The sequence below is a fragment of the Bicyclus anynana genome, chromosome 10, assembly GCF_947172395.1.
Source record: "Bicyclus anynana chromosome 10, ilBicAnyn1.1, whole genome shotgun sequence".
Lineage (NCBI taxonomy): Eukaryota > Metazoa > Arthropoda > Insecta > Lepidoptera > Nymphalidae > Bicyclus > Bicyclus anynana.
The window spans coordinates 1,112,557-1,131,731 of NC_069092.1; the positions used below are offsets into that span (position 1 = coordinate 1,112,557).

Below are 19,175 nucleotides of genomic sequence, written 5' to 3' on the forward strand. Positions count from 1 at the left end.
TGCCTATTCGGATATTTAGAAGAACTGTTTTTAACCGACTTCATTATTGCTAAAGTTATCCTTATTGCTATATGTGATATTATAAAAATAATTAATAGCAATTTTTAAATTGGCGATTTTCTAATCGCCTAAAAATCAAATAATATAAGCTGTTTAGTGATATTGCAATATTTTTTTTAGCAGGCGATTACGCCCCGCAACGCTTTTAGTGACATCTAGTTGCGCTATCATGAATTTCGTTATTACAACATTCTCATTAATATTATCATCATCACCCACCGTGGAGAAATTCGTCCGTCTAGTCTGGTTAGAATTAAATGTCTCCTTTTTTATAACGATTGCAATTTTTGCGAGCGGGCCTTCAATTTTTAAAAAACTATCTACATTTAATTCCGAATCGAATGACACCTCAACCATTTTAATAGGAGACGGAGAAAGAAAAATGTACTCCAGAACAAATGATATGATGACCGAGTCTCACAGGAGACGTCATAAGAGAGTCGTTCCGTGCTCTGTTTTTCTTTCAGCCTCCGGGTCTCATCAGACGATGCTTCTGCGCTCGCCCAAACTCTACTTCCTCAATCAGAAAAAAAACGAATGGAGTTTACTCTTTCAGATCGACTGTCTAAATAGGTGTATGTATTACTCTATACTTACGCCTAAAAAGTGAAAGGTTCGCAACCGAGGAGCAGCAGGCCGCGGCGTGCGCGCCCGCACGCATGTGCACAGCAGCGCACGGTGAAAGGTGCGCAGAATAGTTTGCTCACAAAAACGTAACGCAGTCATTCGTTCATCGAATTTTACTGCCTATATTTTTTTCATACCGGGGGCTATATAATATGAAAAATCGATTCTTAAGAAGTAAACTCCAAAAAGCTGTTGGTGGATTATCATGGCTAGTTGATTATGTCTATGCAAGTATTCGCCGTTAGAAATGTACACCCGGACGTCCAATGTCCTATTGTATTTATTTATTTGATTTTATAAGCATGCCACTGTGCTTACCTGCCTGTTGTCTGTCACTTATCTTTTTTAATTCATATGTTTAGAGATGACTTTAAATTATATTATCATGTGTACCTGTATAGGTACAGAGAGGTAAGCCGTTTATGAACATTAAGTCAGCACTAACATCGTAGATGTTTGCTTAGGCTGCGCAGTATAACAATATGCTGATAAGAATAACATATTATCTCCCGTGTTAATTTAAAATTCGCTTTAACTATTAAAAAGTCAGTGTTTAACTTCTTCGGGAATAAGTCGTGCGTAACGTATTACGATACGATTAAACGTTTATTAAACTAATATAATAACATAAACTGAAATAATAATACAATTTACAAAAAAAAAAATTATTATTGTAACAACCTTCAAGGTTTTTGACCAATTGGAACGTGCGTTAGGATTTGTTTGCAAGAAAAATTAATAATTCATAAATTAAAATTTGATTTTTAATGGCGACGTTTCTACTAGTAATAATGATACATTATTACATGACGTAGTTACTTAAATCGGTGGAAGAATAGTTTGAATTACCGAAGATTAAGCTTATTAATATTAAGATATAAACTATCATTTCGTTCCAAATGTAACTGTTATAGTTAAGAAGTTTAACCTTTTAAAGTATTAATCGTTTAGAGTTTAAAATTTTTGTGCCTGCAAAAGAATTCGGCAAAATTTTAACGAACAAGTAAATTGAAAATGACTTCGAAAAACTCTGTAAGTTTTGAGGAAGCTTTGAATAAGACAGGTAAGTAAAATAAATAATTTTTTTTCACAAAGTCAAGTCTGTTTATTTGTAGTAACTTTACTCTCGGTTTGGAAGATTGTAGGTAACAATTGAGAAAAATCTTAGCAAATTGCCACCACGCTGCTTAAATGCGGGTGGGCGGGCGCAAATTAAAATCTATTAAAAACATCGATCTCCTATTAAAAAGTGGATTCACAATCAGCGACCAAAAAACGTCCCCACTCAATGAGTGCCAAACATAACTTCTTGGCACTCAATTCAAGTAGTTGCATTTTCAAATTCAACCTTAAACTCGAGCCATAGGGTTGAATTTCCACTGAATTCGGGATTTTATTGAATTTTGGACTATATTTAAAGGCCTTTAAAGGTATAATTTTCTTTACCTTAAAAACTGACAAAGCAAAATTGGCCAGTTTATAAGTGAAATTTTCTAGATGATTGTGCGTCCTTTTATTATAAGAGGTCAATAATTAAAAAGTGTAATTATGCAGAATCTACGTTATTTTATTAAAGATAACGGATTTGATTCGACGAGAGTTATGAAATTGAGACCCACCACACAGACACAGCAGAGATAATAAACTTATAGTATAAGAGTCCACCTTATGTAAACATTGTATTTTTTGTTATAAACTGTATCTTTAATTGGTTAGCCATTACTGATCACGTCCATGGTGATTTACAGTACCACGGAGGTCCATGTTTCGAGTACATAATTAGATTAACAAATAAAAGTTACTAGGGTTTGGTTTTATTTATACTTACAAATCTATGCTAATATTATAAAGACGTAAAGTTCGTAGTATTGTAGGGGATAATCGCTGGATCTACTGCACCGATTTTTTTTAATTCTATTACCACCAAAAGCCCACGTTATTTGTGAGTGTTAAATTATCGCTATAAGATTGTTGCGTGTTCACGCAGCGCACGCAACTGAAGCTTTGAAGAATAATACTTTCCAGTTCAGTTCCAATTCATTTTTGGAGGAATGTTATATGGCCAAAACAAAATATTTTGAACCAGTAGTTCCAGAAATAAGCGCAAACAAACTCTTCAGCTTTTTTTAACATCAACTAGCAGACGCAGAGAGTTCAGCCGCATAGTTCCCATAGTTCAGAGTTCTGCCGCATAGTTCCCGTTCTAATGCGAATACAGTGATATAAAGTAGTTTACGACTCTCACAATTATTAACGAATAACGTGGCTTTTTATTGAAATATTTTTTTTAATTATTAACGGTTCAGTACGAATAGATCTAGAGATTACAGCCCCAAAAAATCATGAAACTTACCTTTATAAAATAATGTACAGATGATAACATAAATTAATGGCTTATCATATTAATTATAACAGTTTTCCACTAATTCATTATTCTTTATTCTTCTGGCTTTCTGTATTATTTAAAGATGAAACAGTTGACGTAACTACCGACAACATTTTATCATAAGATCACAGAATCACAGATTTGTAACGGTGGTCCCTTAGATTACTATGCCAAACATTTCAGATAACACACTCTTAATCAAAGTATGTTACGAGTGGCTTAATATATGTCGTAATGTCACTATCTTATTTACTATTCGTACATAATAATTATTTACAAGGATTTCCTAATATTATAATTAGTATATAATGGTATTTATCAGCTATTTTCATTTAAGAACAAGATTTGACTGTTATCTCATACGTATTATTCATGTATTTTGATATTAAAAGCAAAAAGCTTTATATTCATAAATTTAAAAAAAATTAATCTCCTCGGTTGAGGGATTGGACTCAAACCCCGAGGTCTAAGGTTCGATTCCTAGAAATTGGATGGAAAGTTCGCCTTTCGTTTCTTCCATCAGTTCATACCGAACAATCCATGATTCCGATCTGTGTGATTTTTAAAATAAAGAATTTCTTTTGAATCGGGAATTGAAACTGAAATCTGCAAGTTATAAAGCCACAAAACAATTTATTCTTTAGGATGTTTTGTTGGCTCTAGAAGGTATTGCTGCTTAGTTTATTAAAGTTTTGTGAAAAACAGTCGAAAATCTATTATTCTTTGTTTTTCAGGTTTTGGCAAGTTCAACATACTAGCATTCCTGGTGAGCCTCTCCCTCATCATGGGGATGGCGTTAGAGGTGGTCTCCGTGGCGTACCTGGTGCCAGCCAGCGCCTGCGAGCTTCACACCACCACGGCCCAGCAGGGACTGATGGCTGGGGCTCCTCTTTTAGGTAAACAAGTTCAGTAGAGCATCATAGACTATTTATCTTTGAGCCAGAGTTTATACCGAAAAATATAACCACCGTGATACCAAGAGGAAAAGAATGGAAGCATCAAATCAAAGGTTATGCGCATAAGAACTGGGCAGAAATGGGCAGGGCACATAGTTCGAAGAGCTGGAGGAGATTGAGTTTAATTAATCGTGTTAGAATGTCAACCCCGCACCGGAAAGCGCAGAGTAGTTCGAACCCCCACTAGATGGACGAAGGACATTAACAGTGGAATTCTTAGACGTTAGGGGGGCGTCCCTAGAGGATCGTTCACCCGCTAAGTGTCGAATTTAAACTCTATGCGTTTGAGAATTAGACACTCAGTGGGTGAATGGTTCCCTGGGGGTGCCCCTGCAACGTCTATGAATTCCACTGTAAATGTGTCGCTGGTTAAAGGCGATTCAGGACTATTGTGTATTAAGGTCCTTACTTACGACTATAATAGTCGTCATTCGACTGATATGGTTATGATATTGCCATAATGACTTACTAAATATTTGTCGATGACTCAACAGAACCTATTATATTTTCCGACCATCATACTCTATTTTTTTAATTTAGATAGGTTTCCGACTGTGACACCATTTCCGAAACTTACAAAGTGGCTGATCACAGGTCACTACTGCATAACCCCTTTGTAAGTTATTTCGCGGTTTCAGCATCGTACTATTGAATCGATTTCAGGTATAATAGCGACGTCGCACTGCCAGGGCTATCTGGCTGACACGCGTGGGCGGCGCAAGGTCCTCGGCTGGAGCATGTGCGTCGCCTTCCTGTGCGGCGCCTGTGCGGCGCTGGCCACCAACTGGATCGTATTCTGCGTGCTGAAGATTATGTCCTCTGCCGCGTAAGTCAATGGGTTGCAGACAATAGCGACGTCACGCGCGGGCGGCGCAAGGTCCTTAGAAGCATTTTTCAAGCTGCATTGCTGTACATAGTATTTTGCTTAATTCTATGAGTTGACGAAACTAAAAAATGGCTTTTATAAGTAGATTCTACTTGAAAAACAGAGGATGCTTTGGAGTGAAACTTATCTTGAGGATTTTCTATCGGATCTGGTTGAAGTCACTTTGATAATAGCGAAATGCAATTATTCACAACTTCATCAACATCATCATCATCATATCATCCGATAGAAGTACACTGCAAGACATAGGCCTTTTGTAGGGACTTCTGAACATCCGATCCTAAGCTGCTCTGATGACATCAAGCGAGTCGCAGAGATTCGCTGGATGCAGCAGCGAATCCCGGTGACGGCTCGACCAACACTGCGTTATCTTGTGCGGGGTCGCCATTCCAGCATCTTGCGACCCCAACGTCCATCGGGTCTTCGAACTATGTGCCCCGCCCATGGCACTTCAGCTTCGCGACTCGTTGAGCTATGCCCGTGACTTTGGTTTTCTGCGGATCTCCTTATTCCTGATTTAATCACGCAGAGTTATTCCGAACATAGCTCGTTCCATTTCCCGCTGTGTGACTCTAAACTTTCTTATGAAGCCCAAAGCGACCAAGTCTCGGAACCATTATGTTAATATTTGACAGATTCAAGATTAACTTGGTTTTGCTTTATAACCTCTTATTTATTTGCTTTATCAGGTTAGCGGGTACAATTCCGCTATCCATATCCTGGTTAAGTGAGTGCACTCCGCAGCATAAAAGATCTATGATGGTATCTTTAACTTCAACGATGTACCTTATCACAACGGGGACTATGGCTGGTGAGTTGATTGCTATTTCATAGTTTTAAAGTGCTTCTAGTATAAAAACCTGTGCCTAGGCTTTCAAGAATATCTAAGCTTTCAAGAATATCTATCTAGGCTGAAAATTTGTCAGCCAATGATCCAACCATAAGCAGGTATACAAGGGAAATGTGTAATTTGTACCATGGTGGTTTTGGGAGGTAGCAGTTTTCAATTGTCCAAGAATATCCTTATTCGTCAGATATTATCTTGCTGTCTAACTGGACTTCCACAAAGCTATCTGGTCAAGCTATAAAAGGAATTGTCCTGTTTATCATTGATTTACCTTAAGTATAACTTATTGCGTTACCATAATTGTATTTCAGTTTTAGCTCTTCCAGTCCTACAGTTAGAGTTCTCCTATTATATACCATATTTGAACATCTACTTCTCATCTTGGCGGCTCCTGAACCTGATATTCGCATCAGGCTGTGCCGTCGCTGCTATGGCCATCTTTAGCTCCTACGAAAGTCCCAGATACTACCTGCGTATGGGCAAGGATGAGGATGCTTTGGAGGTGTTGAGAGAAATCTTTACTTTAAATACTGGGAAGAAGGCAAAAGACTATGAAGTGAGTTTTATTATTTTCGCTATTTTTATTTTGTTCTTCAACTACTAGAGTAATTTTGGGTATCCGGTTTCATATAAAACTAGTTGCAGTACTAGTGAGATCAAAATTTTCAAGGCAGGCTATAAGAAGATTTTTTCATGTTTCGTCTAACTAAACTACTCTCAAAGGCATTTTTGTTTAGTACATTTGTTAGGGCATACTAATATCATTTTAGTAAGTGTACTTCTAAGTGAAAAATCTCATAAGCAAAGTCTACTTTGTCCACGAGATTACCACCATGTGCACTGCTGAATAGTTTTTCTTCCGATAATCGTATAAGTCAATGGTCTTGTAGCGAAAAGCTTTAACCCACACCTTTAAAAGTTTTCTATTGACTGTTGGATCAAGGATCTTACACAGAAAGCAGTTAAATCCTTGAGAAGGCGCGTATTGTGAGGAGTTCGTTGCATTGGAACACTAGCCACCGGTTGTTTAGACACATAAATAGGAGGACTGGACTTTTTTAATAGATAGATAGTTGAAAATAGATTATTAATATAAACATTTTAAATTAAATTATATATAGGTTTGAGAGTTCAATAAAATTATTTTAGTAATTGTGAAATATTTCAGGTAACATCAGTATACTTAGGCGAAGACACAGGAGTGCCCACCAAAGGCATGTTCTCATCCATCATGGCTCAGACCATACCTCTGCTGAAACCGCCTCTACTGAAGAACACTATCCTAATATCGGTGATGTTTGTTATTGCTTATGCTGGGTAAGTATATGTCCAAAACGCTTAAAAGGTTTTATCTTTCTATTTTTTGATAAACAAACAATTATGCCCTGTTTTCCTACACTTTTTTATTTATAATTGGGATTGTTTTTCTAAATTAAAATAACCACTCAGTAAAAAGTTATGCGTGTTCATATAACACTAGTCTCCAATAACTGTAATTTAAAACTAACCATAACTCTTTATAATTATTTTATTTATTATAAATTTAAATTTAATATACTGTGTAATTCTTAGTTTTAATTTATATATTTTATTCGTCATTCTATTGTATTGAGTGTTAATGTATATAAATAAAGATACACATTACCATAAGTCTTTGTTGGGTTATCCGATTTTGACAATTCTTTTTTGTCAAAAAAATCAAGATGGTCCCATATAAATTTTAAGGCATAACTTTTTATTGAGTGGTGGTAAATAATTATTTTTTATTTGAAAAAGCAATTCCAAAATATTTTTTTATACAATTATTTTTTTTTATTGAGAAAGAATACATTAGGGAACTTAAGTTAACTTTTCCTAATAACTAAACAAATCATGCCCACGCGGAATGGTGGCAGGAATACGGGCTGCATTTCCGCGCTGGACAGACAGGCTGATCCTTTGCGCAAAAAATGAGCCAGCCCTTCTATATCCAGTCGAGGCAACTAGCCGCGGCGAAATAATTCGGTGAATTTTTCATTGCGACTCCATGGCCCGAGGGTTTTTTTATTTATTTTTTTTTTTAATCCTTTACAAGTTAGCTCTTGACTACAATCTCACCTGATGGTAAGTGATGATGCAATCTAAGATGAAAGCGGGTTAACTTGTTAGGAGGAGAATAATAGCTAAGTGCACTTAGCTATTATTTTTAATGAATGCGTGGATTTGGGTATCTTTCCGAACCTAATGAAACATGGCAAACTGTTACCACTTTTTAAATCAGGTGACAAAACTGATGTTAATAATTATAGACCAATTACAATACTGCCAACACTTAGTAAGGTTTTTGAAAAAATCATTTTAAATCAACTTTTAAGTCATTTTAATTTAAATAATTTATTTCACCCTGAACAGTATGGTTTTACTAAAGGTCGCAGTACAACTGATGCAGGTGCTAAACTTTTAAAACATATATATGATGCATGGGAAAATGCTAAGAATGCTATTGGTATATTTTGTGATTTGTCCAAAGCATTCGATTGTGTTGACCATAACATTCTTTTACTTAAGTTAAGCCACTATGGCATAAAAAGTGTTGCACTCGATCTCATCGCCTCTTATCTTAGTGATAGAACACAAAAGGTATGCATAAATGATTCAAAGTCTCGCGGTTTTTCTAACACAATGGGCGTCCCACAGGGTTCAATTCTGGGTCCTTTTCTATTCCTAGTGTACATAAACGATTTACCACACCATGTTAGCGGCATCTGTGAGATAGTACTGTTTGCTGACGACACATCCCTAATTTTTAAGAGTGACAGAAGTAAAGATAATTCCGACGATGTAAGCCGTGCCATATCGCATGTGTCGCATTGGTTCACTGTTAACAACTTACTTTTAAATGCAAAGAAAACTAAATGTATTGAGTTTTCATTACCAAATGTTATAAAATTAGATAAGTCTATAATGATCAATGGTGAAACACTAGAAATAGAGAATTCCACAGTTTTCCTGGGAGTGACCTTGGATTCTAAACTTCAGTGGGGTGCTCATATAGAAAAACTGTCAGGTAAACTCAGCTCAGCTGCTTTTGCAGTGAGAAAAATAAGACAGTTTACTGATGTTGATACAGCTAGACTTGTTTATTTTGCGTACTTTCACAGCGTAATGTCTTACGGTATTTTGTTGTGGGGCAAGGCTGCTGATATACATTCTATATTTGTACTTCAAAAAAGAGCAATTCGAGCAATATATCAACTAAAATCACGCGAGTCCCTTCGTCAAAAGTTTAAAGAAATAGGCATTTTAACAGTAGCCTGTCAGTATATATATAATAGTATAGTTTATGTGAGACAAAATATTAATTTGTACAAACGAAAAGGAGATCTAAACCCACGTCTTACTAGACACGGGCATAAGTTAGTTATTTCTGCATATCGTCTCCAAAGAGTTAAAAAATCTTTTGTGGGTTTGGGTGTACTCTTCTATAACAAGATCCCCAAGACTGTGATGGACTTGCCAATGCACAACTTTAAGCAATGTGTTAAAAAACATTTACTTAGTCGAGGTTACTACACTATTGATGAGTTCCTTAACGACAAAGGTGCTTGGAGGCCATTGGATCAGCTTCCACCTTCACACAGGAAATAAAACTATAAGAAATTGTAATTTAATTGTTATCAAATGTAAATTGTAATACTGTATGACTTTTTCAAAAGAGCAACTGTTGAGTTTCTTGCCGGTATCTTCTCAGCAGAACCTGCCTTCCGAACCGGTGGTAGAATCTTTACAAATAGTCAACTGACGTGTCAAAAGTGCTTGTAAACTGAGCCTACTTGAAATAAATGAATTTTGAATTTTGAATTTTTTGAATTTTTGAGGAGGATGAAAATCTAGACTCCTTTCGGTTTCTACACGGCATCGTGCCGGAACGCTTAAACGCTTGGAGGTACGTCTTTGCCGGTAGGATGGTATCTAGCCACGGCCAAAGCCTCCCACCAGCCAAAAGGGTCTCCACCGCGAAGATGGTTCCATATACTTCGTCTGTGGTTTTACTCTTAGGTTTTTTATATTTAAACTGCATTGTATTGGCATCATATCCGTGTGAATGTAGATAGTAATTAAAATTATAATCTTGATTACTTTTTCATTTGTAAGTTACAATTTACAAAGTAATTATGTATTTTTTCTTGACACAATGTAAATTTATTTGTACTTTCAATTATTGTAATGAGCTGTCTGTTGTAATTTTAGTAAATAAAAACTAACGAAATCTGATAAATTCAAGAAAATTTCATGTAATAACTTGTTACCTACGTGTTTCATGTTATTTATTACATACTTTATTTAAATGTATGTAAGTTTTGATAATAATATCTGCTTTTGTGAAAATTGTTAACTAAAAAATGGGTATGTTCTAAATGCAAATATTCTAACTAGGGTATGCACTAAGTGTTGAAAAGGTACAAAATAAAAACATCAAGTACCTACTCTAGTTCAGGTACATAATGTACCTGAACTAGAGTAGTTGTTTTTTTATAAATTCATAAATCCAAAAATGTACTACTTATGGTGGTTTTATATTTTCCCAGAACAAATGCTTTTGTTGTGTGGTTACCATTTATCGCCGACTCTATAATGAAAGCAAAGGAAAAGGGAGAAGACATGTCCTTCTGTGAAATGTTGGAGTCAACTCAAAACACAACCGTTACTGAGGTATGTAAATGTACATTTACATTAAACCAACGACGATTTTTGATTTTCAAAATCAAAATCTGTCCATCTTGTCAAAAATAATAAAACAAGTATACTAAAAATACTTCTAAAAGATCAACATTTACTTATTACCCTTTTCAATCGACTATAAAAAAGTTATCAATCGATCCGTATGTATGTAATAGTATTAAAATTGCTTAATTTTTGTATGTTTTCGTGGGAACCATAGATTTTTCCGTGATAAAAAGTAACCTACTATGTAACTCAAAAACTGAGTATTTCTTCCTGTGAAAGTCCTATTAATATCAGTTCCGCCATTCTAGATACTAGCCCTTAGTCAGTCAGGGCTAGTACTACTGACTGACATTACAGACAATGGTTTTTAAGAAGTTTGTTTGTGTTTTAGTTTTGTTTATGAAGACAGTTATTTTGAAATAACAAACAGACATTACAATTTTAATGAAATGTATTGATTTAAGAAATTAAATATTACGTATCTCAAACGGTGACGGAAAAACACCGTTTAGAAACTTGCTTAAATGAGTATTTTCTTAAATTTCTACGTGTGTTGCCTTTCTCTCTGCATTGGGCTAGCGTGGACTATTAGCCTATTCCTTCTCATTCTGAGAGGATACTCGTCGACAGTAAGCCGAATATGGTTTGTTAATGATGGAGATTGATTCTAGAGCACCGACTGCAGTCTCAACTCCTTCGCTCTCCTCACCGTGTTCGTGTCGAGCATGCTGATTGCCGTCGTCAACATCGTACTGAGCGCCGTCATCAACTACGTGGGCCGGAAACGTATGGTTATCGGTGTACAGGTTAGTGCTCGAGTTGCCTGTTGTTATTGAAGAAGACTCACCTTTTGACCTGGTATGCGCGGTGGATTTACAAGACGGAGTTCCTGGGTTCGATCCCCGGCTGGGCCGATTGAGATTTTCTTAATTGGTCTGGGTCTGGCTGGTGGGAGGCTTCCGCCGTGGCTAGTTACCACCCTACTGGCAAAGACGTACCGCCAAGCGATTTAGCGTTCCGGTACAATGCCGCGTAGAAACCGAAAGGGGTGTGGATTTTCATCCTCCTCCTAACAAGTTAGCCCGCTTCCATCTTAGATTGCATCATCACTTACCATCAGGTGAGATTGTAGTCAAGGGCTAACTTGTAAAGAATAAAAAAAAAAAAAACCTAACCACGCCATTTTTGAGTGTAGAGTTCGAAAACGTAAGAAATAGAGCACACGGAAGTTATGAACCCCTATCAAAAAATAACTTGGTTCCATACATGTTGGCAAGCGAAGATAGGCGGAGAAAGGGCGCAGAAATGCTCCATTGTATTATAGGCAGACGGGTGCAAGATAAATGGAAGCGGCAACGAAGGAACGATGCCTAAAAGACAACCCCTTCCCGAAGTAATGTCACATCGGTACCGAGAAGGAAGGCCGGTGAATGTAGGAGGTTTTAGTCCGTAGGGCGCCGTGTATCGGTGAAGTCGAGCTTCGTCATCCAGACTACCTGGATGTCAACCATGATTCCTCCTACAATAAAATAAAACAAAAGATCAGTTCTTGAGATAGCATCATCAATATTGTTAGGAGTATTATGGTGCCCGCTCACTTACAATTTTTAGTTGGCCGACTATCGAACAACTTAATTTAATTTAATTTAATTTTTATATTTAAATTCAGCCTAACCATGATGCAACACAAACCACAGTTGATTTTACTGTGCACTGGTTTTTATTATATATACAATATTAAAAAAATAAATAAATAATAAACAAAAATGAGAACAGAAAAACAAAGAACAATCAATCGTAAACGCTTACAATTTAGTTAACTTTTTATTTTTTGTATAACGGAAAGTGATACGATCGGTGTCCAATTTATTAGAACGTCAAATGTCAAAGTCATTGTTATGTCTCTATACGTAACTTTCATTGTCATGTCGTGTCGATTAGTTAATAGTCGTTACTCGTTTTACCAATCTTGAATATATAACTCGATAACTAAATGTCGTTTTAATTAAGTCATTATTATATCTTCCTTTAACCATGTAACACTATTATCAGCCTTATTTAACGATCTTTTGAACGGTTGGGTCTCCCTTCTTATAGGAGTGAAAGATGTTAAGTCCATGGTCATGAATAAATATTTTGAATCTGGGCTGAACTATGCTTATTGCGGTGGCACTTCGATTCCATGTGACAGTTCTTTAGTCCGATATTAGTGGACGTCTATTAACTATAAACTACCTCCCTGCCAAATTTCAGTTTTGTTTGTTTAGCGGTTCTCGAGAATTCATCATGAGTGTGAATGACCTTCTGCTTTTTTAGAATATTTAGATTTAGGTTAAGGTTTAGGTGTTTAGGTTTAAGTTTCGGCTTACGTTTGGTTTTGGATTTAGGCTTAGGTTTAGGTTTAGATTTAGATTTGGATTTAGTTTTAGATTTAGACTCAGACTTAGATTTAGATTCAGATATAGATTGGATTAGTTTAGATTTACATTCTGGAGGGTGTATTCGGGAGGTATACTTACCACCTTCCTCTTTCGACCATCACACTGCAATACATCGGGTGGGTTTTCATCTCTATGTTATTGATGTCTCTAAACGATTTGAGTCTTCTTTTCTCATACGCATGACTAGAGTTTGGAATACCCACGAAATATCCTTCCCAAGTCTGTGTATCTTCTAGGCCAGTGTGTTTTATCGTAGACTATATCTACACTTATCTTGAGGTTAGATCGGTCAAACAAAAGCCTATCTTGCATTAAAAAAACGTGTGGGTCTGAGGGCGCTCGACAAAAGTAATAATTTAAATCTGCTGCCGTATGCGTGAGAAAAGGGAATCCGGACAGAGTGGCGCCGTAACGCGTTACGTTACGTTACCCTCTCATAAGAAGTTATCACTCACACAAAAAATACATAATGTCCATGGTCGTTTGTGTTGCAGCTGATAGCAGGTATCGCCGGGCTCTGCATCAGTGGAGCCAACTCGTGGATACTCAGCACTTGCTGTTTCATCGTCTACCTGATGGGCACCGTCAACTTCGGCTTCATCTCCACTTTCAGCGTCGACGTCTTCCCCACTTATGTCAAGTAGGTATTTTATCTTCCGTACCATTATGCCGGCGCTACACAGAGTTTAAGCTATCACGGCTTAAACCCCAGTTGATATGAACATTACCTTTGATTCGGAGTTCAAATCCGGTTCGGACATGTACCTTCAACTTTTCAGAAATTATATATCACGTACTTCAAATGGAAAAACATCGTGATGAAAACTAACAATTGAACCTTTGTATAAAAGTCTGCCAATCCACATTTAGTCAGCTTGGTGGACTATCAGCCTAACTTCTCTCATTCTAAGAGGAGACACGAGCTGAACTGTGAGCCGAATATGAGTTGTTCATGATGATATTTTATAGTTTCAGAACACAAAGATCTAACGCTTCAAACATTTGAACAGTGAATGAAGGCAGGCTTTGAATCTTTGATCGAATAACGCACTTTGCTGAGCAGGATCGGCGTAAAATTTTTGCGTAAAATTAAAGCATTCAATGTCAATGTACTGGAAAGATTCAAAGTTTCCTGGCAGGTCGCTTTAATCTTATCCCAATAGCTATATAAATCATGCCTACGTGGAATAGTGGCAAGAATAATGGCTTGATTTCTGCGTTGATCCAATTTATCGCCTGGTTGAGCCATTTTATGTTTGCGTCAAATTAATTTATTTTCCTTCTACTTTTCATATCATGAGTTGCTTCTTCTAGGGCGATGGCAGTTTGTCTAACTCTGATGGTCGGTCGGGTCAGCTCCTTCGTGGGTATCAATGTCATCAAGAACCTGCTCACGACTAACTGTCAAGTCGCCTTTTATAGCTTCGCTGCACTTACTTTTGGTGAGTTTTTAGTCTTTATGTTTGTTTGGATAATGCCGCTGCAGTTACTACTCTTAGATCTGTCTCAATAGATTAAAGAAATCTATTGAGACAGATCTATAAGTAGCAAGGGAAAAATAACATTAATTTTGTTTTAATTATTTAATCGAGAAGATCTCGAGATCGAATAAGTTTAGAACCTCTTCACCAAGCTCATCCAGCACCTCATCATCCTTTCCTTTATTTTATTCATTCATTTATCCTTTACTTTATCCCGTTTAAGTGGAGTTTACCTTATCTAACTTAACTTAAATCTATTCGCCTCTATTATTTGTCAACTCTTCATTCACTCCCTTTAGACACAATATGCCCTGTTTTACACACTCCAATCATCTCTTATTTGGTCTTCTTCTCCTCTTGCGACTTTCCACTTGCAATTTCAACATTCTGACCTTCATCTAGTTTCTGTTTGTTATCATACATGTTTTTAGTTGTGCCTGGTTGTTTGGGCCCATTATGTAGCTGATGAAATTATAGAATATGTACCTATGCATATATAATGTACGTCTGATGTTAAGGTAGACGCTTTGTGTGAATGTGATGTTCTTTTAAAAGCCGGGTACCATAAAAACTGTGATTTTTTTCAGTTGGCGCTTTCGTCGCTACGCTTCTACCAAACGACGTTAAAAGATCGAAAGGTTCTACAGATGCTGTATCGACGTAAACTTTTTAGTTATCAGTGTATAGAAATTGTAGACTTAATAGTGCTAGTGGGATGGAGAATACGTGTAGGGAGAATGATCTCTGTATATGAAGAAGGATCTGTTGGTATGCGTTAAATTGGTAGGATCCACAGCTATAGGATAAATTTGAAAACAGTGCTTCCGTTGAGGCAGTGCGGCACGCTCGGGGCGAAAGAAAATTTGTAGTCCCTCTATTTCAATTATAATTTTTAAATTAAATTATTTTAATCATATTTACATCCTTCAAATTATCGAAAAAATCAAGATAAGCTACCACTGCTTCGAAAGGAGCATCTGTGATAAATAATTACCAATCGAGGTCGAGTAATCAACATTACTTTGAAGAAGCAACTTTTTGTAGTAGATGATGTCTAATGAGTTTTATAAGGCGTGTGCATTTGGATATTTTTTTATTTCCAATTGTCAAATCATGGTATTTGCCGCCTTGGCCCGATCGCTATTTACATTAGCATAAATACTTTATTTGCTTTGATTCTATTGCGCCTGATTATAAGATAGAACGTATTTGTCTAGAAAATCCCCATTTACTCATGATTTGAAGATAACTACATTAAAGGTGATTGAAACTAAAGCATGCATTAACTTCTAGAGGCGAGGGCAGTAATTACTTAATAGCCACACATTAATTTAATCTTTATTTAAGTGATAAAAAATCATTGTTAACTATTTTTATAATCAAATATTTTAGTAAAAATAAATTCGTTTTAATGATGTCCTAAAGGCCGCAATATTTATGCTGCAATTTTATAAAAATCAGAATACGATAGAAAACATGCATGTTGACATGTAATTATGTTTATTTATGTGAAATATAGCAAGTGCAAATATGTACTTCAATTTTGTATTTGAATTTCCTAAATCCTTTTTCTGTATGTTTACCTCTCTCCATATCGTGTTCCGTTAGTTCTTTTGTGTTGAATTAAAGGCGATAATTAAATTCCTATGTAAAAACTAATATTTAACGAAATATCAAGTTTAAATAATCAGTTTTTGATTTTTTGCTTTTTAACTGTTGTTCTCGGTCTTTTATTTGCAACTGTTCACACACACCTTTTTATGAGAAATACGAAACAACAAAAATTGAATCAGTCAAAATTTTTTTCATAATAAACGTTTATATGTGACTACAGTCATGACAGATGGAAAGCAATGATGAGGTCTAGGTTGGAGCACGTTTGCCTCTAAGATGACTATTCACTCTTGCCTTAAAAGTGCAGAAACCATACATGTTTTGAAATACTGTTTTTGAGTTTCAGTGAGTCTAGAAAACCAGTAAATCAAATTAGCTACAAACAGTAAAATCGAAGTCATTGTTAGATGCGTTTTTAATTGCATTTGATTGAATTCTAATTGATTTGTTATCTGTTTCTGTTTATAGAATTGGGTTAGCAGATACTATTACAAGTAGGTAGACACATATCAAAATATACTCGTACTTAGATATTTTTTATTTTAGTGCCCCATGACTGAGATGATAGGTGACGATACCGTCTTAGATGGAAGTCGGATAACTTTGAAGGAGCGTGTTGTTTTTTTTCGTTTAGAAGTTAACCCTAGCCTACAATCTCACCTGATGGTAAGTGACGATGCATTAAAGATGGAAGCGGGCTAAATTGTTAGGTGCAGGATGAAAATTCACACACATTTCGGTTTCAAAAATATGTATTCACTAAAAACTTTTCTTAAGAGCTCCGTTCAATATTTCAATCTGTAATATTAGCTCTCGTGTTAAAAATACCTAATTTACCCATTTTATTATTTTACCAATGTATAATTAATTAATTAAGCCATACTGTTATAATTTTAATTTTTATTCTTTTGTTGTTATTAATTGATTATGAAACACGGCTAAAACACACGTGATATTAGGTCGGAGTATGCCCGATTAGTTTCGAACCCATACGATGCAAGAACCAGCTCATGACTAAGGACCCCGTATGGGTTTGAAACTAGTCGGCCATACTCCGACCTAATATCACGTGGCTACCTATAAGTAAAATTATATGTGTTAAGATACCCTTATTTGTAAAGTATTTTGTATGTGTTCATAATATAATTTTGTTGGTGGTCCAACTAAATATATTACAATACTGAATATGTACTCGTATGTATGGATTTTTAAAAGGTAACCCGGCGGGAATCGGCCTGTATGTACTCTACGCCGCTGATACCTAATTATTACAAACTTGTGGAAATCTATCTAATCAAAAGCAAACAGAATTATTATTCTATGATCAAAATAACCTACATAGCGGAGTCGACATTCTAAGATTTCGCTAAGTTTTGTCGACGGCGAATACTTGTTATGAATTTATTTAATTTTGCAAACGAGCCTGCTTAGCATTAGAAACCTGATTTAAAACTTCCGATAAGTCAACAGAAAAAAAATAATAAGTCAACGTTTGGTTACTACGACTGGTTTTCTACATCGTACATTCGTATCGGAATATTAATTATTTTAATATTAAAACAATGAAAAGAAAACTCATGATTTTAAACTTATTTCGTGGTTGTTCATTATGAATGATATTTAAACGGGTACATACCACGATAAAACGACGAGATTTTTATTGTCGATATTTCGACCCAGTTGCATGGATCGTGGTCACGACGGGACTGAAGTTGCGAGATGAGAAGTGAAGTCAGCTGTTAGGGGCAAAATCGATCTACCCTCTTTCTTGTTCTTTTTCTTTTTTCAACGACCTCGCGTTTTTGGCTGTTTAGGCAAACCACACTCACGACATCGCTTTTGTTATTATGCGTATCGCGGCGCCCTCTTGGTTTGCACAATTCTACCACCGGGTTCCACTCGCTGGCTAGTTTGAAACCATCTTCCCGATTGAAATTTTTGTATTTTCGAATTTCAATGGATTCTCGAACTACTCGGGGTATATAGTGGCGGTCCGTGGAAATAATGCGTGGATTATGGATCTCAATCCAATGTTTAGTTCCCGGTTGTAGAATGTGATCAGCTATCGCAGACTTTTGCGGGTCGTTGTTTTTTATCGCTCGTATATGTTCTGTAAAATCTCGTCGTTTTATCGTGGTATGTACCCGTTTAAATATCATTCAAAACAAAACTCATTTACTCATGCAGCACGACCCAGGATTCGAACACACGACCCCTGAATCCATATAGGCTAACCACTGGATATACATAGGGGGTTCTTAGAATCTACGTTATTAAGGAAAAGTCTGCCAAGACAGCATTAGTATGCAATCTAAGCATTTGTTTTTTTTTTTCAAAAATAAAATGTTATGAATATTAGTAATATTGGAATAATAATTGATTTAATTTTTACGAAAGTCTTATAAAATCAATATATTCAAAGGTACCTAAACACCAAATTGATTCCGAACCAAACAAACACGTCCGGTTTTATGAAAGAAATGCGTTTATACAAAAAAGTTATGGCATATTAAAATATAAAAAAAAACCGGCCAAGTGCATGTCGGGTCACGTGCAGTGTTGGGTTCCGTAGATCAAATTTGGAGTTTAATCCATGTAATGTACAGAAATCCGATAATGATACCCCACACAATGGGATAGACGATAAAAATTCATCTTCACTGTACATGTAGGAAAGGATCCCCCAAGATTATTCCTTTTATCACTTTATAGCCGTAATTACATACCCATAACAAATTTCAGCTTTCTAGGTTGTAACAGACTGTGGAACGGAGTTAGTTAACAACGGAATTAATGTGCGATTTTCTATTTCCAATGATTTTAAACTGGTTTCGTGGTTGTTCATTATGAATGTTATTTAAACGGGTACATACCACCATAATAACAAAAGCGATGTCGTGAGTGTGGTTTGCCTAAACAGCCAAAAACGCGAGGTTGTGGAAAAAAGAACAAGAAAGAGGGTAGATCGATTCTGCCCCTAACAGCTGACTTCACTTCTCATCTCGCAACTTCAGTCCCGTCGTGACCACGATCCATGCAACTGGGTCGAAATATCGACAATAAAAATCTCGTCGTTTTATCGTGGTATGTACCCGTTTAAATAACATTCTATTTCCAATTACGTTTTTCAAGTTGGTTGAAATATTTAAATAGCAATTGCTACTTAGCTG

General features: G+C 36.1%; 1 protein-coding gene across 1 annotated transcript; it reads left to right on the forward strand.

Moving 5' to 3' along the window:
- The first annotated feature begins 1,701 nt into the window (after positions 1 to 1,701).
- Positions 1,702 to 17,745, forward strand: LOC112047912 (synaptic vesicle glycoprotein 2B-like). The gene is made up of 11 exons (XM_052883997.1): positions 1,702 to 1,750; positions 3,808 to 3,969; positions 4,693 to 4,855; positions 5,605 to 5,722; positions 6,007 to 6,318; positions 6,931 to 7,079; positions 10,331 to 10,454; positions 11,141 to 11,275; positions 13,405 to 13,550; positions 14,225 to 14,352; positions 14,979 to 17,745. The coding sequence occupies exons 1-11, from the start codon at positions 1,702 to 1,704 to the stop codon at positions 15,053 to 15,055; spliced, it is 1,563 nt and encodes a 520-aa protein (XP_052739957.1). The 3' UTR covers positions 15,056 to 17,745.
- Positions 17,746 to 19,175: the final 1,430 nt, after the last annotated feature.